General features: G+C 48.8%; 1 protein-coding gene across 1 annotated transcript; it reads right to left on the bottom strand.

Moving 5' to 3' along the window:
- Window positions 1–11742: 11742 nt before the first annotated feature.
- MEX3B (mex-3 RNA binding family member B) lies at window positions 11743–16124 on the bottom strand. The gene is made up of 2 exons (XM_066240056.1): window positions 15408–16124; window positions 11743–14596 (listed from the first exon to the last, which is right to left on the bottom strand). The coding sequence occupies exons 1-2, from the start codon at window positions 15670–15672 to the stop codon at window positions 13149–13151; spliced, it is 1713 nt and encodes a 570-aa protein (XP_066096153.1). The 5' UTR covers window positions 15673–16124; the 3' UTR covers window positions 11743–13148.
- Window positions 16125–23099: the final 6975 nt, after the last annotated feature.

Here is a 23099-nt window from a genome sequence, read left to right on the forward strand (position 1 = left end):
TTCATCTCTCTGCCTGTTCCCAATGACTCTTCTCTTTCCTCCATGTCCTTTGCTCATCTTGGCTTCTCCATCTAAGGTCTGTTCTAAAGTGTGGCTATTGTTTCTTCTCTGTCTACCACTTCATGAAAACTTTAAGCACATTTTTTTTTTGTTTTTTGTATTTTTCTGAAGCTGGAAACGGGGAGAGACAGTCAAACAGACTCCCACATGCGCCCAACCGGGATCCACCCGGCACGCCCACCAGGGGGCGACGCTCTGCCCCTCCGGGGCGTCGCTCTGTTGCGACCAGAGCCACTCTAGCGCCTGGGGCAGCGGCCAAGGAGCCATCCCCAGCGCCCGGGCCATCTTTGCTCCAATGGAGCCTTGGCTGCAGGAGGGGAAGAGAGAGACAGAGAGGAAGGAGAGGGGGAAGGGTGGAGAAGCAGATGGGTGCTTCCCCTGTGTGCCCTGGCCAGGAATCGAACCCGGGACCCCTGCACGCCAGGCCGACGCTCTACCACTGAGCCAACCAGCCAGGGCCTTTAAGCACATTTTTATTTTTATTGTTTCTTCTTTTCCAAGTGAGAGGAGGGGACATAGACAGAATCCCACATGCACCCGGATTGGGATCCAGCCAGCAAACCCATCTGGGGCAGATGCTCTGCCCATCTAGGGTCATTGCTCGCAACCAAGCTATTTTTAGTACCTGAGGCAGAGACTCCTCAGAGCCATCCTCAGCACCCAGGGCCAACGTGCCCGAATCAATCAAGCCACTGGCTGTGGGAGGAAAAGAAAGAGAGGGAGACAGAGAGAGGAAGTGGAGGGGAGAGGAGGAGAAGCAGATGGACACTTCTCCTGTGTGCCTTGACCAGGGATCTAACCCAGGACTTCAACACGCTGGGTCAACACTCTACCACAGAGCCAACCAGCCAGGGCCATTACCATTTAAAAGGAGGAACATGCTAATAGGGCGCTGCTCTGCTCAAAGGCCATACCTAACACATCAAACATAATGCTTCTCTCTGCCTTTCAAATCCTCAGTAACTTCCCCAGCTCCGATGAGTTAATAAATTCTACTCCAGGTAGACCTTCCTTTTCTCTATCAACACGTCCTGAGCTGAGAGAATGGTTCAGGCAAAAGTACAAGATGTATTCAGGAAACAATAAGCGAAAGACTTGCATTAAAATTCCATGACACACCCTTTACTCATGACCTCAACCATCCTCATTTCCCTATTTTTAATAACGGTGACCAAGCCACACAACCTTTACACCCCCAGATCACCCTGTCCGTCCTCCTTCCCCAGGGACCCTCTCTGCCACCTCACAGTGTCAGTCCTATCAGGCTGAACCACATGAAACTGCCGTGATTGTGGGTCAGAATGGTCCGACACAAGCAATTTCACACGATTCAACCTAACAGAGTTATTCCAAAGCCCGTACAAGTCTCTTTTCCTCTTCTTAGCAATCAGATACTCTCCTACCTCGTGTCTTGCCATCTACGTCCCAGATCGTGGCTGTGGCTCCTTACCGGCCTCCCCACGCCTGTCCTGGCACTGTTCCAGCCAATCCAACTAGGGCCCCCTGATGCCCGCGAGACACACTGCAGAACTTTCAGTCGAGCCTTCTTTGGTCTCTACGATTTGCAACTGACCCGGTTTTGCAGACTTCTCTTTTCTTCTGCACTGGAAGTGGGCTTAGAGCTCATCCAGTCTTCCCAAACCTGGCTTCACATCAGAATCCCAGGAGCTTTTACTTTGCCAATCAATCTAGCATTCATTCATATATAAGCTACTATGCCTAGCATTTAAATTTCTTTTTTTTTTTTTAAGTGAGAGGAGGGGAGATAGGGAGACAGACTCCTGCATGCGCTCCAACTGGGATCCACCCGGCAAACCTCATCTGGGGTCAATGCTTGAACCAACTGAGCTATCCTCAGTGCCTGAGGCCAACACTCGAACCAATTAAGCCACTGGCTGCAGAAGGGGAAGAGGGAGGGAAGGGGGAGAGGGAGGGGAAGAGAAGCAGATGGTCAATTCCCCTGTGTGCCCCAACCAGGGATCAAACCTGGGACAGCTATACGCTGGGCTGACACTCTTCACTGAGCCAACCGGCCAGGGCCTAAAATTTTTTTTAATTAACAGACTTTATTTTCTAGAGCAGTTTTAGGTTCACATTAAAGCTGAGCAGAAACTACACACACACATACACATACAGTCTCCCTACCCTCCACACCCCACAGTAGTGTGGACATTTGTGGAAATGAACCAACCCTGACACGTCGTCATCAGCTAAAGAAAAATGTTTTGTTTTGTTTTTTTGTATTTTTCTGAAGCTGGAAATGGGGAGGCAGTCAGACAGACTCCCACATGCGCCCGACCGGGATCCACCCAGCACGCCCACCAGGGGGCGATGCTCTGCCCATCTGGGGCGTCGCTCTGTCGCGACCAGAGCCACTCTAGCGCCTGGGGCAGAGGCCATGGAGCCATCCCAGCGCCCGGGCCATCTTTTGCTCCAATGGAGCCTTGGCTGCGGGAGGAGAAGAGAGAGACAGAGAGGAAGGAGAGGGGGAGGGGTGGAGAAGCAGATGGGCGCTTCTCCTGTGTGCCCTGGCTGGGAATCAAACCCGGGACTTCCGCACACCAGGCCGACGCTCTACTACCAAGCCAACCGGCCAGCGCCGAAAAGTGTTTTTTAATAGTATAAGGCCAGTGCTGCCACCGTGGCCATGCAGATTCATGTTCACACTGGATTCGGGCAGATGATAAAGGAACTGTGGAGCCAGAAAACGGTGGACCATTCCACTTATTAGAATCTCATAATGGCGGACGAGCAAGCAGGCAGGAAAGACCACTTCCCTTTCTCTCAGGGCCCCCAAAGCCCCAACCTCCTCTGGCTGCACCAGACATATAGGCCCCCACTAGCCTCAGCAGGGCTCCCAAGCCCCTCCGCACTCTCTCTTTCTCTCTGCAGTCTCTCTCTCTCTCTCTCAACCCCAGCAAAACAAGCTGGGGGAAAAAACCCTTCTCCAGCAAACAACGGTCCCTCCCAAGCAAGAAGGCAGTCCACAATTTGTAATCTGCCTCTCCGAGAGCAAGCATCCGCAGCCTTCCGCAGACTATACACCCATGGCACTGCCTCAGTACAAGCGAGCGAACCTATAAAACACTTGTTACAAACTTGTTTGCCCAACAAATAGGTATTATGCAAAATATTTTAAAAGATCCAAACACAGTCCTGGCCTAACTGCTCAGTTGGTTAGAGTATTGACCCTAAACACCAAGATTGTGGGTTTGATCCCTGGTCAGGGCACAACGGGAAGCAACCAATGAATGTACAACTAAAATGAAACAACAAATAAATGCTTTCTCCCCTCTCCCGTTGTCTCTCTGTCTCTAAAAAAAAACACTATGAAAGGATATACAGCAAAAAGTCTCTGAGCCCCTGAACTAACTCTGTCTCCCTCCCTATATTTTATACACACACACACACACACACAGTGGGACAAAAATAGGTTTACAGTTATTTGCATAGAAAATAATACAGTAATTAATAAATAATACGTTTCACATACTCACAACTGCAAACCTACTTTTGCCCCCCCCTGTACAAACAGCCTTGTTTATGTCTTCATGCACAATTTTAACACAAATGTAGTATACTATACACACACTATAGTGCACCTTATTTTCCTCGTAATAACACATATTGAATATTGTTCAACATCAGTAGAAACTAAGCTGCTTCATTCTTTTAAACTGCATTATGGATATAGGGATTAGAAAATACGTTTATTGTTCTTTAGGAGGAAAGGAGAGAGACAGAGAAACATTGATTCGTTGTTCTACTTATTCATGCCATCATTATTGATTTTTGTATGTACTCTGACCAGGGATTGAACCCACAACCTCAAAATGTCAGGACAATGCTCCAACCAACTGAGCTACCCTGCCAGGACCGATAGAAATTATGTTTTAGATTGTAGATTCCCAGGCGTCTTCCCAAATATATAGAATAAGATTTTCCAGAGGTCAACCCAGGAATTTCTCCTTTATATGCCTTTTCCAGGTTGCTCTCATGTAGGCATCTGAGGAGTCCACCCTTCTAGTAAGGTCATTTCCCCAAAGTCTCACAGCAAAGAAACTGGAGGCAGAGTTGACAGAATGCCACAGCTCCATGAGTAGGACGCATGGATGATTTCACTGTCCAGGAGGCACACGGTAAATGTGTGGTTGTGACAAGTAACCCGGGTGTCATAATCCTGTTAATCAAAAGATTTTTTTTTCTTTAAGTGAGAAGAGGGGAGACAGAGAGACAGACTCCTGCATGCACCCCAACCGGGATCCACCCAGCAACCCTCATCTGGGACCGTTGTTCCAATCAACCAAGCTATTTTTAGTACCCAGGGCCGACAATTTGGACCAACCGAGCCACTGGTCATGTGAGAGAAGAGAGAGAGAAGGCAGAGAGGGAAGAGGAGTGAAGCAGATGGTCGCTTCTCATGTGTGCCCTGACTGAGGATCGAACCCGGGACATCTGCACACCTGGCTGACGCTCCATCCACTTAGCCAACCACCCAGGGCCGATCAAAAGATTTTAAATGATCGTTTTCTCACAGCACAGTCTGCTGATGTTAAACTGCCTTCTGAGTCATCAAAGGAACAGTAAGGCAAAGCATTCATGTCAGCCTCGAAAACTTTTCTCTGCATATAAAACTCTTCTCTTACTAGAAGCATATCTTTTGCATTTTGTGTTTCCGGATATCAAGGTGATCCTTGTTTACCATAACATCCAGAATTTCACTGTGTGGAAGTTACCTAACTTAATAAGCTAGTCCCCTATCAATGGGTATGTAGGTTATTTAAAGTGAAACAGCCTTTTTTCACTCATTTTCCAAGTTAGTATTTCTATGTCGGCACTGGAGGGCACAGAGTGGGAAGAATGAGATCCTCGCCTGGAGGCAGAGTCAGTTTCTTGGGGAGAAATGACAGGTAAACAATCAACTACAGAAGGTACACATTGTCAGGTAAGTCCCAAAGAGAAGCTAAGCATATTCTCTAATTCCAGAAGGAAGTAATCTACCTTCCTTTTCACAGGTGAGTAAACTGAGACCCAAAGCTGCCATTTGAGTCACTTGACCCTTCCGTGAAACCGTGTTTTCTGAGGAACTGGCGCTGAAGGCTGACAGGGTGGGCAGCCCCCACGATGCCATTTTCAGGCCGTGCCCGGCTCCTACAAGGTCTTACAAATAGATGCCCTAGTCAAGGGGACAAAACGAAAAGCAAACCAAGAGCTTAGCAACCTGGAAACCAAACAATTGACGGCATTTTACTTTTCAGTCAGGGTTTTAGCATCTTTTAATCACTATCTGAATTAGTTCGGGTGACTTTAAAATTTTTCCATTGATTTGAAAGGGAAAAGACAGAAAGTGAGAGAAAGGGATATATATATATATATATATATATATATATATATATATATGGTCTACCGGAAAGTTCTGTCCATTTTTGGAATAAAACAAAATACAAATTTTTCTTACCATCAATAAACTTTATTAAATAATATAATTGCCATTATTATTAATGATTTCTTGGCAGCGTGAGGGCAATTTGTATATCTCATTTTTGAAAAATGTTTTATCTTTTGATGTGAAAAATTGAACCAGTGCTTGTTTGATATCTTCTTCATTTTTGAATTTTTTGCCCTTCAAAAAATTTTGTAAGGACAAAAACAAGCGATAGTCAGAGGGTGCTAAGTCCGGGGAATATGGTAGATGTGACAGAATTTCCCAGCCTAGTTCTGCAATTTTTTGACGAGTCCCCAAAGCAGCATGTGGCCTGGCATTATCATGATGCAGCATGATGTTCTTCCTATTGAACATCGCCGGCCTATTTTCTTGGACTGCTGTCTTTAAATTATCCAGTTGCTGACAATACTCCGAATTGAGCTTTTCGTTCGGTTTTAAAAGCTCATAATATATTGGTCCTCGAATGTCCCACCATATACACAACATTCTCTTATTCAGAGTCAAATTTGGTTTAGAGGTGGAAGGGCTAGGTTTTCCGGGTTCACAATATGCCCTTTTCCTTATGATGTTTTCATAAGTAATCCACGTTTCATCCCCAGTTATCATCTGGCTCAAGAAGGGCTCGATTTTGTTCCAAGCAAGCAGAGATGTGCATATGACGACTCGATCATCCAAATTCTTCTGACTTAATTCATGTGGCACCCATTTTGAATATTTCCACATCAATCCTATCTTCCGAATATGGTCTGAAATGGTTTGCTGAGCTGAATTAAGCCTTTCTTCGATCTCCGATGTTGTCAGAAAAGAATCTTGCTCTAACATAGTCTTACAACATCGTCATCGATCAAAGATGGTCGCCCAGAACGTGGCTCATCAGAAAGGTCAAATCACCTGTTTCGAATTTTTCAAACCATTTCTGCATGTCCTCTCAGAAACTGTACCTTCACCAAACACTTTCAATAAATTTCTACATGCTTCTGTGGCATTTCTTCCTTGTTGAAATTCGTATCAAATAGAGTGGCGTAAATGAACTTTATCAGTAGCCAAGGGGACACTATGGCTTCACACATAAGACTAACGTGAATCAACTTTGTTTTAGTTAATTTGCTACGTCAGTATGTATACATGAAGTGATAAAAATAGAGAGGCACGCATGCGCCAAATAAACGTGCTTACGTGTCGAAACTTGTTGTGATAGAAACGGACAGAACTTTCCGGTAGACCTGATACCTATCTATCTATATATATATATAGAGAGAGAGAGAGATATATCTATTTTTTTGTTCCACTTAACTTATGAATTCATTGGTTGCTTCTCATATTGAACCCATGACCTGGACCTGCTAGGACATCACTCTGTCCACTGAACCGCCTGTCCAGGGCCCATGGGACATTGTTATGGAGCTTTTTTTTCTTGCAATTCTATACTCATTTTATCCTCATCAAATGCTCATTTCTTTGGTCAACTGGAGAAGATGTATTACAGAATTTGCTTATCGTTTCTTGTTTGATGAATCACAAAACAGTCAAAAGATAACCAGGCTTTGGAAACAGGTCTCAGAAGTGGCCCTAAGCTGGCAAGGTGCTATTCATGTTCCTGGTTCTGCTCCGTGGCATTGGTGTGTGGCCTTGCATCAGTACAGCTACTGGGCCTTGCTCCGTTTTTGAAATCAGTAACACATCATTAAGAAAGGACCATCACTGCCATGAGTGACTGTGTTGTGATGAATGAGTGTTCGCTTTTTCTGAAAACACCTCCTATAAAAGCCATTTATCTGAAGGAAGAGAGATACGACCTTGGGTTTAGGTAGAATCCTAGGTCCAGTCTTATGAACTGTGTGAGCTTATATTGGTCATTTAATGTCTCTCTCTCTCTTTTTTTATTTTTTTTATTTTTCTGAAGTAAGAAGTGAGGAGGCAGAGAGACAGACTCTCGCATGTGCCAGACCAGGATCCACCCGGCATGCCCACTAAGGGTCAATGCTCTACTCATCTGAGGCATTGCTTCCTTGCAACTGGAGACATTCTAGAGCCTGAGGCGGAGGCCACGGAGCCATCCTCAGCGCCAGGGCCAACTTTGCTCCAATGGAGCCTTGGTTGCGGGAGGGGAAGAGAGAGATAAAGAGAAGGGAGAGGGGGGAGGGGTGGAGAAGCGGATGGGCACCTCTCCTGTGTGCCCTGGCCAGGAATCTAACCCAGAACTTCCACACACCAGGCCGATGCTTTACTGCTGAGCCAACTGGCCAGGGCCCATTTATTGTCTCTTTAGCTCCATTTCCCTATCTTTGCAATGGGTTTGCTTGTAGCTACCTCATTGGACTGGGCTAATGTAAAGCCCTTAGCACAGTGCCTGCTTCAGCCAATGTGAGAGCTCAATAAACTAGAGCAGGGGTCCCCAAACTTTTTACACAGGGGCCAGTTCACTGTCCCTCAGACCATTGGAGGGCTGGACTATAAAAAAACTATGAACAAATCCCTATGCACACTGCATATATCTTATTTTAAAGTAAAAAAACAAAATGGGAACAAATACAATATTTAAAATAAAGAACAAGTAAATTTAAATCAACAAACTGACCAGTATTTCAATGGGAACTATGGGCCTGCTTTTGGCTAATGAGATGGTCAATGTGCTCCTCTCACTGACCACCAATGAAAGAGGTGCCCCTTCCGGAAGTGTGGCGGGGGCTGGATAAATGGCCTCAGGGGGCCGCATGCAGCCTGCAAGCCGTAGTTTGGGGACCCCTGAACTAGAGCAATTGTCATCCACAGTCACTGGGCCAGTGTTAGGAAAGCCTAACTCCCAACCTTCCCCTTCCTGGAAAACAGGCTGGCTTCAACAGTGGAGAGAGCCTCCAGCACTTCAAGCATCCCTGATGGGGGAAGGAAGAAAGGTCAGGTTTTGACCAGGACAAGGAGGGGGGAAGGCAACAGGAAAAGCTAGGCATGATTCAGCATTAGAAGGGCCCTCATGGCCCTGGCTGGTAGGCTCAGTGGATAGAGCGTCAGCCTGGCGTGTGGACTTCCCAGGTTCGATCCCTGGTCAGGGAACACTTGACATGGGACTATCTGCTTCTCTCCCCCTTCCTCTCCCCTCTCACCCTTCTCTCTTTCTTCTCCTCTCGCAACCAGTGGCTCGATTGGTTCAAGTCTTGGCCCTGGGCAGTGAGGATAACTCCACTGATTCGAACATCGGCCCCAGACAGGGGTTGCTGGGTGGACCCTGGTTGGTGTGCATACGGGAGTCTATGTATCTCCCCTACTCTTAAAAAAAAAAAAAAAAGAGGAAGGGCCCTCATTCCCTAGCTAGGAAGGGAACCTTCTTATTAAGGTGAGAAAGTGACTGTAGCCAGTATAGCTTCCATCTCTTCCCAAGTCACCTTGCCCCCATCTCTGCCCAAGTTACCTTGCCCCCATAAAGTTTTAAGAACAATGGCTACTAGCATTACACTGGCCAGCAGGCTGAAGACCCCCTTCCGAGGGGACAAATTTATCCACATTTCTTGGAACGATAAAGCTGAAGAGATAAAAGCTCCTGAGCATGCAGTGCCTGAAATTCACTGAAGGTCACATAGCTCCTCCCAAGAGCCAATCCTAGTGGGATAAAGGGGGCCCGTGAAACAGGACAGGGCAGAGCTGCTGGCGCAGACCCATTTCCAGTATTTCTGCAGGTATCCGTCTCACAGCCACAGGCGGCCTGGCAAGGCAGAGAGGCCGCACGCTGGAGTGAAAGCTCTGGGTTTGGGTTTGGGGCCTGCATTTTGAGTCTCTGCATTTTACAGCAAACAGGTGCAATCACATCTCAGTGCAGCTGCCCTTGGCGTTCTGGAAAGGACCACAGGAGAGAATGGGGAACCAGGTGCTCTGACCGGTCCATGTCAGCATGATCATCGTTAACTGGGCGCAATCCACCGCTCACCAGCGGTAAAGAAGGAGTTCCTTGATTTTGACCTCCTGTGCTCAGACATCATCAGCCTCACCCCCCCCCATATTCCTGATGTCACCAGCACTCTTGTGGAGGGGGTAACCCCAGAACACCACTGACGGTCAATGTTTATGCATTTAGGCGTCAGAACAACATTGCCAATATTACCAGTGTCACGGCAGAGAGTGGGCAGCAGGGCTGCCGGGCCAGCTTTGTCTCTGTCTGGGTCTTTCAACCCTGCTTTGGAGAATTCCAGTCTGTGCCTTGGAAACATCCCTGGCCACAACACCTTAAGATGCCAGTAGCTCGACCTGAAATTGTCCCACCCAAAACTGTCTCCGGAGATTGCCAGATCGTGGGGGAGGGGGTCTTCAAAAGCACCCGCAGCCGAGAACCACAGGTGTCTGTGAGGGAAAACATGGAACAGGAACTGGGGAGACAGGGCTGGTGACTGGTATTTCAGAGCAGCAGGAAGATTTCAGAGGGGTGTAAAAAGCAGAAAGGGAAGTTGCTGGCAGTCACACGGCATAAATGGGGCACCTCTCATCTCTCCAGCAGGACTGTCGCCTCCACAGCCTGTGGTCACCTCCACAGCCTGTGGTCACCTCCACAGTTGTCATTTGAAGGAGCTGGGGAATGGGGCAAAAGGCTTGCCTTGGTTCAAAAGCTAATGCCTCCTAATACCACGAATATGTGTCCACATCTTCTGCTGGTGACAAGGGCCCACCCTGCAGGGGAACCGAGGATAGAAAGCTCTCTCTCCTAAGAAATGTAGTTTTATTAATAATAGATCCCAACACTGCATGTCAACAAAGGAAACTTGTTTCTCAACAAAGCAAAAATATAGGCCATCTGAGGGTCTGTCAGCAGCTTCAAAATCTGATCTTTTTATTTCCTTTTTCCAAAGCAGCATATACAGATCACAAAAAATTTCCAGGTGTGAGAAGCGCAACCAATCAAGGCTTTTGATGTGCATCCCAGCCTCCTCAGCAATCATCCCGTGAATGCAGAAAAGCAGTGACGTTACTAAAGAAGTTAAGTGTAAAAGGAACCCTGGTTCTCGTCTAGGCATTTCCAACCCGCTGAGAGGAGAGGGGGAAGGAGATGGTAACACTGCTCCTTGCCAGGCCTCAGCTAACCTCCAGTCCTTGAGGGATAAGAAAAGGGGGAAAACACAGGCTGGGACGTTTCCAGAGTGGAAGATGATGCCAGAAACTTCCCAAGCAAGCAAGGCCACGCCTTTTCCTCCTCCCACTCCAACGGCCTTTACACACCACCATGTAAACCAAACAAACCAGGAGTTAAGGATGTAAGGCAGCGACTCAATCTCCAAAAATAAAAGGGGGGGAGGGGACAGGAACCACCAATAATATTGTAGTCCACCGTTTGGGCTCACCTGCTCAATGTCACCCTCCAGCACAGATTCAAGCAAATGCCTGCCACGTCCTGGGCGGGCGGGCAAACGCTGCTCTGGGGAGGGGGAGGGGCTGCTCAGCCAGGAAGTTTGCTGAAAAGTCAGTGGTCTGGTCATTCCTAAGTACTCGATAGAAGGCAGAGTTCAGGCCAAGTGAAGGCGTGTGGCTCCACCCCTTAACCACCCGCCGCAGTCCAGCAGCAGGTGCAGACTGTCAAAAGCAAACACAAACTTCTCTCCAAACAACAAGTTAACACCGCAGCCTGTCAACACCAATTAGCAAGCCCTACCAGCAGAAGCCTCGAAGACAGTGCTCAAATCCAGCTCTGTCCTCTGCAAGCAGACACTGGTTACCCCTATAGCCCTTCCCCCCAGGAAGTGACCCTTCATGGAAACTCACAACAAACACAGCCCTTAGCCTGCTGTTTTCCCTTCGGGTCCCAGGCTGGGCAGGATTAGGACTTTCCTGGATCCTAGGCCCTCTAGCATTCCTGGGCGTCTTTCCTCCATACTACTACTATTAAAATGTATTTTTATATAACTTTAAGTGCTCTTCGTATTTTACTTTCTAATGTTTTAGGCAAATGTTAATAGGTTTGTATAAGCCTGAAAATTACAACTTTTTCCTGGACCCCTAAAAATATCACTGGGCCCCAGGCGCTGGGCCCACGGCTGCCTCATGGAAAAGCCCTGATTCAGTGCAAACTTGTAATTTTTAAATACTGTTACCCACGGCCAATACATGCACCCAAACACAACTGCTCTCTTTTAAAAGTTTGTTTTATTGATTAAATTACTGACATAATAAGCTTGGAAGTGAGGTAGTACAGCTTGTCACCCAAGAGTGACCAACTCCTCACATAAGTACACCAAGAAGCTTAAATGGAAAAAAAAAAAAAAAGTCACGCAATATACATTTTCTTCAATATTTTATTTATATAGAAATACTTAAAAAATGAAGTAGCACCATTACTTAAGTTTTACCTTTATTATGTAGAACTTTAAATGTCAGAAAAATAAAACTCTTGATACAATTTCAAATCTTGTCTCAGCAAATATAATATTAGTATTTGACCATGAGGTTAAAGGCCCTTTATCATAAAATAAAATATACTTTTTTTTTTTAAACTTTGCTCAGTAAAGTACATTTAAGCTCAAGTAACATCACCTACATATACATAAACAAGTGGTAAACAAATGTATTAAAATAGAAATACTAAAACTATAGTGGTGCAACAGAATTTTCGTAACTTGCACTGAATTCTATTTATACAAATGTTAGAAAGCATCAACAGTTCCTTTCGACGTTTATACATTTCAGGGGAGTTTTTTTTTGTAATAATATAGAATAAAATATGCTTTATATCACTAAATAGAAAATATGCTGGGTGAAGCAGATCTAGAGTTGTCTGAACCTATAAAATCTCCAACCCAACAGAATACTGTTCAAAACGTTACACATTTCACGGTTTTGTAATTCCGTCACAACTGTGTGATTATTAAAATAATACAGTGTTCTTTGCCCTAAGGCCATACTAAAATAAAAAGATTTAACCCAGCTACAAAAAAGTTCACTGAACTTAAATTAAAATACTTGTAAACATCTTTTGCAATATGAAATATAATTTTTCAAGTCAAAAAAGAATAAAATACTTCAATCTGTATTAATGCGATTTCTCTTTAAAACTTTTAAACGTTTTTTTTTTAATATATAAGAGATATGTTACAGTTTTTTTTTTAACTTTAATAAAGCTGCAGTATTCTGGTTTCACAGGAACTCCTGGCCCTTCCACGAACATTCAGAAAGGATCCACTGTGTTCTAGAACAAGCATGGTAGGAACCCAGCATAATGGGGAACACACTAGAACAATTCACACATCCCATAAGCACTATTATTATCATCTTCATAACAATTATTGTTCATTTTTTGTCCTATTTTAAGAAAATGGAACACTTGCAGGGTTTTCTTCTTTTGGACGCTTCGTATTAAGTACAGTGTAAAAACTATCATTACTAGAAGGTTGCCGTTCCTATTATGTATAGAGCATGCATTTCAGGTGGTTCAGAGGTTTCCCAGGCTACAGTACTCTTGATTCAGATATCCTGGCAAGTTCCTTTGTTTAAAAATTAAATTTCAAAACTGAGCGGATACTACAGCTTTCCAAGCTCCTCTCGGATCTCAGAGTGTGAGCACGGTAGGGAGAGGGCACCAAGGAGGCCGGCAGGCGCTGACGTGTGGGAATGGAGGGAAGCGTCCCCATTTCCCAGCGCGGAGAGAGATGAGCACAGGCGCGCGTTGCCCTCAGGAAAAGATGCGGATGGCCTGAGTGACCGCGGTGTGGCAGACTGGACACTCGGGCTCGCTTTTCTCACAGATGCGGTTGGCGCACTCCATGCAGAAGAGGTTGTGACCGCAGGGCACCAGCGCGGCGATCACTTCGCTCTCGAAGCACACGGAGCAGTCGCGGCTGCCCTTGCGGCGCAACCCGGAGGAGGAGGATGAGGAGCTGGAGGAGGAGCTGGATGACGACGAGGAGACCGACGTGTCGGAAGGCTGCAGGCCTGGCAGCTGCGCCCCCAGCCCGTTGGCATAGGCCGCGTAAGCCAGGCCCCCTCCGCCTGGGTCGCTGCGCACCCGGCGAGCCAGGTGGTGCTCGCCCGCCCCCGAGGCCATGTGCAAGGGCGGGGACAAGCGTGGGCAGCTGGTGCCCGGGTGCATCCGGCGGTGCACCAGCAGCCCCAGATTGGCGTTGGAGGGTGCGCTGGCCCCGCCCCCGGGAAAGACCACTGAAGACGATGAAGCTGTTGAAGATGCAGAGGATGAGCACGAAGAGGACACCGGAGTTGCAGGCCCGCCTCCCGGCGACCGTTCGAATTGGGCCCAGAGAAGAGGCGCCCCAGGTGGGGGGGCGGGGGCCGGGTCGAAGGTAGGCTGGAGCTCTGGACAGCCGTCAGGGGAAGGCACAGAAGCTTCCCCCGTAGTGTAGGTGTATCCATTGGCATTGTTGTTGTTTCCATTGTGGGCAAAACTGAGCGCAGGGCTGGGGGGGCTGTAATCTGCCAAGCGCGGGGTAGCGGCTGCGCTGCCGCCGGTCCCCCCGCCGAAGTAAGAGTCTGTGGAGGCGCTGCCAAGAGAGCTGGAGCTGTCGTTGCGGTAGCTGGAAAAGGGCTTTCGGCCGGGGGTGGGCGTGATACTAGGGGTTGGCTTGCTCCACAGGCTGCCTGGGCCAGCCCCGCCGGACCCGTGATGCAGATCAAAGCCCACATCCGTGCCGTTGGCGTGGAAGTCGTTCTCGTCTGTGAGCTCAATGATGCCGCCGGTGCGCAGGGCGATGTGCGCCTCGATTTCCTCACGAGCTCGGTCCACGTTCTCAGGCATGCCGGTCACCTCGAACACTGGCTCCTTGTCGCGGCTGGGCGTCACGATGTATGTGTGCGTCTGCTGTTGGATGCGCTTGATCGTGGCACCCTTGGGGCCCACCACAAGTCCCACCACGCGGTAGGGCACCCGCACCTGGATGGTGGTCTGCCCAGGCAGGTTGGGTGGCCCCGGCACCGCTCCATTGAGCGCTGTGTTCTTATTTCGCGAGGCTCGAATCATGGAGAAGTGCTCCGCGGCAGAGATGATCTCCCTCCGAGCCATGGCCACATCCTCCTTCCTGCCCGTCACAACAAAGACAGGCTCCTCCCCGCGAACCGGGGTCTTGATATAAGTGTTGGTCTTCGCCCGCAGCGCTTTGATTTTACAACCTGGGAGCCAGGGTGCAGGGGAGGGAGTGGGAGAGAGAGACAGACACGCCCATTACCCCGGGAAAAGCAAGGAGACTTGGGACAGCTCGTGTCCAGAACAGCGGAACCACAAGACACTCGAGGGGACGGAAAGGGGGCGGCTCCTGCCCTGACCCCAGGCCGGGAAGCGGGTTCCACCCGCGAAGCGCTCGAGGAACAGCCTATTGGCTGCCCAACCCTTCCCTAGTGACTGCAGTCGTCCGGAGCCAAACCCCAGAATCCCAGAAAAAGTCAGCTGGGGAGACGCCTCTGGGATCCAGCGGGGTGCGCCGTCCGTCCTGAAGACGCGGCGAAGGGGTTCTGGGAAGGCAGCAGGAGCTGGGGGACCGCTGGGAAGGGGGGCAGTCCCGGGACCCATTGTTCCTCTTCTAAGCTCCATTACGCTTTGCAGAAATCCAGAATCCTCCTCCATCCGATGCTCACTCCTCCTCCTCCCCCCTCCCAAAGGACCGATCAAAGGCCCCCTCCCCCAAGCATCTTCTATTTAAATTGTATTTCCCGGGGTAGGCTAGGTGGGGGGCGCCAGGGGAGAAGGCAGTGATTTTAGCAGGAGAAGTGCATCCCGCCGTGGCCACGGCGTGGGTCTGGGAAACAGCCTGCCTGCACTTTCTTTGTCTGGGGCGCCGGCCCTTCGCGCGGCTCTTCCTCCCTCCCCAAGGCTCCCGGGCTTCGTGGATTCCGATCCCTCTCGCACCCTCCCCGCTGACACTACAATGCGGGGCGGTGACCGGAGACCCGCTACACTCCAGCTCCCCATCCTTGCCGGACCCACCTTGCCGCCCCACGATCTCGGCGACATGCTCCGAACTGGGCACCGGCACGCACTCGGTCATGTTCACGCTCTTCTTGCGCGGCTCGCTGTCGTACAGAGAGGCACCCTCGTCGCTGTCCAGCCCCAGGAGGGAGAGCTGATCCAAAGCGAGCTGCAGGGCTCTTTGGTCGTCCAGGGTCTCACCCCCGCCGCCGCTGCCTCCTCCGCCGCCGCCTCCCCCTCCACTGCCGTTGCGCTCCAGGTCTGCAAACAACGAGCTGGGCATCGCTCGGCCGTGCGCGCCGCGCCCCCGCCGGCTCTCGGCTCAGAAGCTACGGCCACAAAGGCGGCCGGGAAGCGAGCGGTCAGGGGCGGGGAGACCCGCGGCTGCAGAGGGATCCGTGGCTCCTTTCTCGGCGCCGGAAGGAGTGGGTCGCTCCGTGCGGTCCACGCCGGGCAGTGGCTGCGGGAACTACCGCCTTGGTCCCCACCCCAGGTCCGCTGTCGGATGGGGTGGGGGCAGAGCTCAAGTGGCAACCGCGCGTGCCCCCCGAGTGCCCGGCTGGCTTGCCACAATGCCGAGAGAGAAGCGAGCAGGCGAGCGACAGCAGCGTTTCTTTAAGGAGCCCCTCCCCGGCTCCTCCACTCCCTCCCGCCAGCCCTCACTCAGCGCTTTTTCCTTCTCTGCTCCCCGCCTCTTGACTGAGGCTCTGCAGCGAGACGGCTCCGGAGGGGGACGAGCGAGGCGCAACGTCACCGGCGGGAGCTGACACTACAATGCTACTGACACTATCGCTGGGGGAGGCGATTGGCGCGCGCCGGGCGGGGGGCGGGCGGAGGCCGCGGGCAGAGCGAGCGGAGCGCGAGCGCCCCCAACCCCTGTTCGCCGCAGCCCGCCCGCCCGCCCTCCTCCCGGCCTCGCCCCGCCCCCGCCGCTGCTAACGCCTCTCTTTGTTGTCTAATGCGGGACCGGCAGCTTCGGGACACTTGCTTGTACCTATCAGCCGAGGACAGTCGCTGTCCGCAAGTCTCCTCTCTCGCCTGACCGAGAAAAGTCCAACTTTGATGCCAGGGGACCGGCTCTAAGACAGCGGTCCTTAGAAAGTCCCGTTAGTATCCCAAATAAACTAACCCTAGAACCAGAAGTGCAACTGCGAGAAGGGTCTATTGTGTGCCCAAAGGGCTGGTCCGACACCTCAGAAACGAAAGGAGGGCTGGAGGTCCTGGTAGCACCAGCAAAGTGGCTTCGGCGCGGGTTGCCCACCTGCGCGAAAGCGCACGAGACACAAAGGCATCCGCCCGGCCGCATCACCACTCGCGCGCGCTCCCGCAATTTTGTCCCCTTAGGCAGGACTTTGCCCTACTGGCCCTGAAACTGTGGATCAGAAAACCAAAATCCGGCTGCAGCGAGGGCCTGGCCCGCCTAGCAGCTAGCGACCTCTTGAATGCACCGTGTCGGGGTCCTGCACCAGCCCCACGCGCCTGCCGGGACCCTGCGCGCGGGCGAGGGCGCGCGCGCCGAGATGAGCACGAGCTCCGTCACCGCTGGAACGCCGGCTATGGCGCCAGCCGGAGACGCGAAGTGCGCGCCTGCAGATTTCGGTCCCTCCCCGCCCCACGGTCGGGCATGCGCAGTGGTCGCGAGGAGTGGCGGGTTCTTTAAGGCCAGCGCTGCGTACCTCACCAGCCCCGCCTACGGCCCCGCCCCGACGGGAGGTGTGCGATCACCGCGCACCCCTCTTTGTGCGCTTCTTGGGGAGGGTAGGGGGGGGTAGTGGAGAGAGGATGAGACGGGATGAGCGGACGGGGATGGTTAGCTGAGCCCCTCCCCGTTGTCCCGGGGGCCGCTCCGAGAGCGAGCGAGAATAAAGGAGGCTTTGAGGGGCGGGCCGACGCGCCGCTCGGTCCTTCTCCGCGCCGGCTCTAAGATACCCCCTCGAGCCCGCGCTCGCTCCGCTCCTTTGTTCTAGTGCCGCTGGGCTCGCTGCGCCCTCTGCGCCCCCTGCTCTCGGTCTGGGGGCATTCGGCAGAGCGCCGCGGAACAGTTCGCGGAGATGGCCAACATCCGCGCAGCCAGACATCTACCGAAAACAATGAGGACATTTGGCCACTACAGCGGATGGGCTTACTCGGGGGACCAATTGGTGCCGCGGGACCATCACAGGGCTCGAAGGCGGAGGCTCCCCGCGTGCGCCCTGCTCGACCACTGGAAGAGTGAGCGAGCGCCCCCAAGGGGAATCATACCTGCCCCAAGGAGAATCACAAGTTACAGTAGATGAGAGCGCGCTTTGTCATCAATGGACAATTATGCCAATGCCTTTACTTTTGAGAACAGGAAGATGTGCCCTTCTTTGCTCGCTCACCTGGAGCTGTCTTGGGGCGGAGGTGCTGATTATTTCCTTTGGGAAATGCAGCTTAAAAGCCACTTACAGTGGCTATTTCCTCAGGATGTTTATGTCACCTTCCAGGAGCCTGGTGTGTTTTTCTTCAAAGGGAATGCTTGATGAGGGGGAAGGGGGGTGTTCAGTCCTCCCGGAGAGTCACCACCTAGATCTCCTGTAGAGATTTTTGTATTTTTTTGACCTGGTTTATGGACTGCAATCCAATTAATCTGAGAATGAGGAGGAAATGCCCTGAGTATTCCTGTGGGGTGGAGTGCTCCTAGTAAGGGGTCCGGGCTGGGGAAGGCCACAGGGGAGGCCCAGCTTTGAGCCCCTCACTCCCTGTGGGGAACTTCAAATGTTTGATGAAATCACACATCTTAGCCCACATTAAGGAAAACCTAACTCTGATCATAGGAATTCATGGAAAGCTGCCAATCCTGAGGTACCCATGATGTCCACATAGCTCAGGTTACCCTCCACAGACCAGAATGCTTCAGTAAAAGCTATACACAGATCAGCAGGGTTTCCTGCAGACTCAAAGAAACTGAAGGCCTCCCTGATAGTCTAGGAGGGTGAGGACTGCAGTGGAAGGAGCTATGACTGACAGATCTGGCTCCCATCCTAAGCGAAGGTGACAGTGTCAATGTGAGTAAACTACAGCTTTGCCCCACAGTCACTTCTTGTCTTCTTGTGTCCAATATTGACTGACACGTGAATGCAATCTGGAAATCTTAATTCTCAATTCATTTAAAAAGCCAAGACATCATCCAAACATGCAAAGCCCAATTCTTTTTTAAAATAGATAACATAGGCCTTACCTGCGGTGGCGCAGTGGATAGTGTCGATCTGGAACGCTGAGGTCACCGGTTCAAAACCCTGGGCTTACCCGATCAAGGCACATATGGGAGTTGATGCTTCCTGCTCCTACTCCCCCCTCCCTTCTCTCTCTCTCTCTCTCTCTCTCTCTCTCTCTCTCTCTCTCTCTCTCACCCTCTTCTCTAAAAATGAATAATTAAAAAATTTTTAAATAGATAATACACCCAACACCATAGTTTCTGGTTAGACTTTCCCAGGCTCCTTTAAGACCCCAGAACTTTACTTTTCCTGATATGGGACATGTTCTCCAAGGACATTCCCAATATGGCTTTTTTTCTCTTTTTTTAATTACCATGAGAGAAGCTTGAAGAGTGTGGTCTGGTAATTAAGAACTTCAGTTGTCATAAAATACGAAAAGGTAAAGTCACACAAAAAAACAAACCAAGATTAACAAGACCACCTTGTAGTTTCCAGAAGCATCAAACTATACTGCTCACAAAAATTAGGGAATACTTCAAAATGAATATGAAGCGATAAAATACCCCCTAATTTTTGTGAGCAGTATATTTTGCACACATATTGCTTACTTTTGCAAATTAAGTAGCTGGGAACTGAAATTCTCATGACAAACAAGTTTGTACACCTCTTTTACATTATGGAGCAACCTACATATTTCATCATGGGCATAGAGGAAAGTGAAGATGCAGAAATGAACGAGAAGGGTCCTTTCCCTTGAACACTGGTCATGTCTTAACCCAATTACACAGCAGTGCCCAGAGAGGTTTCCCAGAGGTGAGGGAGATCAGTTGTGCTTTCAGAGGATGAAGTGTAAGAATTCAATGAGACCAGTGCCAAGCATAGTGCAGCAGGAACTAAACGTTTACTAAGGGTTGTTTTTTTTAATGATTATTTTATCGATTTAAGAGAGAGAGGAAGGGAGACAGAGAGAGAGAGGGACAGGAACTTTGATCTGTTTCTGTATGTGCCCTGACCAGGGAGCAGATTGGCAACCTCTGCACTTTGGGATGATGCCCTAATAGTTACAGTCTAACCACTGAGCTATCCAACCAGGGCTGTGCTCACTAAGTTTTTAAGGGCATAAAATGAATATGAAGCTATAAAATATCCCCTAATTTTTGTGAGCAGTATAGTATTGTTAGTCATATGTTATACAGCAAAAATCTAGAATGTATTAATTTTGTATCACTAAAATTTACATAACTGAACAACTCCTCATTTTCTCCCTCCTCCCCCATCCCGGTCCCTGGTAACCACCATTCAATTCTCGGCTTGTGTTGGACTATTTTAGATTCCTCGTAGGCATAATGTCCTCCAGGTTCATCCATGTTGTCATAAATGGCAGGATTTCCTTTTTCAAGGCCGAGTAATATTCCATTTTGTGTATATACCACATTTTCTTTATCCATTCATGTCTCTCTGGACATTTCGAGTTGTTTCTCTATCTTAGCTATTGTGAATAATGCTGCAAAGACTATTGGAATGCAGATATCTCTTCATGAACATGATTTCAATTTTAAGATTACTGGATCATATAATAGTCCTATTTTTTTTTTTTTTTAAGCAAGAGACAGATGGGAAGGGGGAGAGATGAGAAGCCTCAATTTGTAGTTGCGGCAGTTTAGTTGTTCACTGATTGCTGCTCATACATGCCTTGACTGGGGGGGGGGGGTGCGCTCCAGCTGAGCCAATGACCCCTTCAGGCCAGTGACCATGGAATCATGTTGATGATACTGCGCTCAAGCTGGCAATCTTGGGGTTTTAAACCTGGGACCGCAGTGTCCCAGGTTGATGCTCTATCCACTGTGCCACTACTGGTCAAGCCCTGTTTTTCTTCTTCTTTTTTAGGAAACTCCATACTGTTTTTCATAGTAGCTACACCTTTTGACGTTTTCATCAGCAGAGTACAAGGGTTCCAATTTCCCTACACACTTGCCAACGCTTTTGTTTTGCTTTGTAATAGTCATCCTAACTGGTATGCAGTGATATAACTCATTGTGTTTTTGATTGGCATTTCCCTGACGATGGTGACGTTGGTCTCTTGTCCATTTGCATGTCGTCTTTGGAGAAATGTATATTCAAGTCATTTGCCTAATTTTTTATTCCTGGTCTTGGCAATGAAACCGTGGATATGACACCAAAAACACACTAGAAAAAGCTTAAATAAACACGTGGGACTACCTGAAAACAATTAAAATCTTCTGTACAACCAAAGAAACAATCAAGAAAATGACAAGGCAACCTACAGAGTGGAAAAAAATATTTGAAAACCATGTATCTGACATGAAATTAATACTCAAGATAGATAAAGAAATCCTACAACTCAATAGCAAAAAAAAAAACACAATAACCTGACTGGAGAACAGAAGAAGGACTTGACTAAACATTTCTCCCTCTTAATCACTGTGCCAGTTGAATTTTAGAATTATACACACACACATGCCCCTAACATTTAGTCACATACCATGTATCTAAATATTTCAGAGTTATAAATCAAGTGACTGTTGAATAAGCTATGTCCTAAACACCTACCTAGACAAGTGGACCTTCATAATGACTAGAAGGTCCAGAGTAGAATCTGGAACTCTCAGCCTCCTTGGGGCTCTGTCCTGCACTCTGCTCATACATGACTCCCTTCCCTTCCCCCCTACCTTCAGGCTCTGACCCACGCCACAAGAGGGTCTCAAGCACAGGTTTGTAAACACCCTAGCTCCGTCCACGTCCTACACCCTGGAAACAGTCACTGCCTTAGATACATCTTGCACCTGGGGGTGCACACATTTCCCAGGAAGACCTGGGTGGACTATCAGGGGAGAGGTCCACACGGACATTGAAAGAGAACTGGAGCCTTCTGGGTAGGTAAGTCCAGCTGTGACTTCACACTCTGGGGAGGGGCACAGCCAAAGGACAACAACAATGGGACCCACTGAAGTATGGGGCCAAGGACAGGGCCTCTTGTCTGACACACAGAATAACTTAAAAAATATAAAATAACTATTTGACTTATAAAATAGCAATTAAGTTAAGCACTATTATTAGCTCCAGTTTCTAAACAGGAAAAGATAGCAGCTAAACCTATATACTATTGGACAGGATGGTTTATAGAGTTCTTGTAATATTTCTCACTAGCAACTTGCTTTTTTCTTCCTCCTCCTCCCTGACCTCCTTTCCTTTCTTGGTCACACAAATGTTGAGAGAGTGCCCTGCTTGCCAGGCACTGCCTGGGCCTGGGGTTTAAGGCAATGAAGGCAAATACAACCTAATGAGAATAGCATTGATCACACACAAATAAGCCGATAATTACAAACTGGGACAAGTGCACTGACTGATAAGCATGTGTTGATCTGTTGGTTACCTTTGATTTACAGCTTCCTGCCGAGATAGGAAGGAATGCAAATCTGTTTTTTCTTAAAGCCAGGAGCTTTACATATTCTCACAAACTTCCGAAATGGATGCATACTATACAGCTACACCAGACGTGGGTGGGCCTCCTGCAATCGTATAAACTAATGCATTAAATTAACTCCACTCCTTGAGCAAAACTTTACCAAAAATTTCAGAGATACAAGTCCCTGCAGTGTGAGAAAGCCAACTGTCCAATTACAAGTGGTTCTTTTGTCTATCGTGGGGGTCAGGTTCCAGAACAACCCCCCACCCCCGCGATAGGCGAAAATCAATTAAGTAGCCATCTTACATTTATTTTATTATTTATATGTATGTTAAGGCTTTATACACCCTCCCCACACTCTTAGAAACTTTTCCCACACTGTTATGAACCTTTCCCACCCTTATTTTGCTTATTTTACCACAAAAAAATAATTAAAATAATAAATAATAAAAATACCTATATACCGCAAAATCCTGCGATATAGCAAATAATCCGCGATACAAAATTAGATATATACAATTTTAAAATTCACAATACAGTGAGACCATGAGAAGTGAGCCGTGACATGGTAAAGGGACGACTGATATGGGGGACTAGAGCTCGCGATAACAAATTCTTCTGGGAATGCGGAGGGTGGCGTGGGCGGGGCTCTCCAAGCTCTTATAAAAGACCCGCTGTCCCTCCTAATGTCCCTGCATTACAAAATAGAAAAGGTGCGGCATAGGGTAACGCCTGGCATATCATTACTTGTCTTCCGGTCACCCTGCTCTGGATGATTCCTAGTAAATGAATGCTCCAGGTGCAGGGGACGGGCAGCAGTCACTTCAGAACTAGAAGTGGAGGAAAAATACCTCAGTGAGAAGCAGCGTTTTGGCCCCAGCTCTGCACAACCCTAGCCAGTGTAATGAAACGTTTACACAGCTGTTAATATGCAGAGAAGGCCTAGAAGCTTTGCATTGAGGGGAGAATCCTAGCTGGACAATCTGGTTGTGTCATTCACCCTGGTAACTGGGGTTTCTGATTGTCTGCTTGCTGATCTTAGATCTTTTTCCTGTTTTCATGGTTTCCCATAAGGAAGAAATACATCCCATGCAACTTAGCTTCAGA

Source organism: Saccopteryx bilineata, chromosome 7, assembly GCF_036850765.1.
Source record: "Saccopteryx bilineata isolate mSacBil1 chromosome 7, mSacBil1_pri_phased_curated, whole genome shotgun sequence".
Lineage (NCBI taxonomy): Eukaryota > Metazoa > Chordata > Mammalia > Chiroptera > Emballonuridae > Saccopteryx > Saccopteryx bilineata.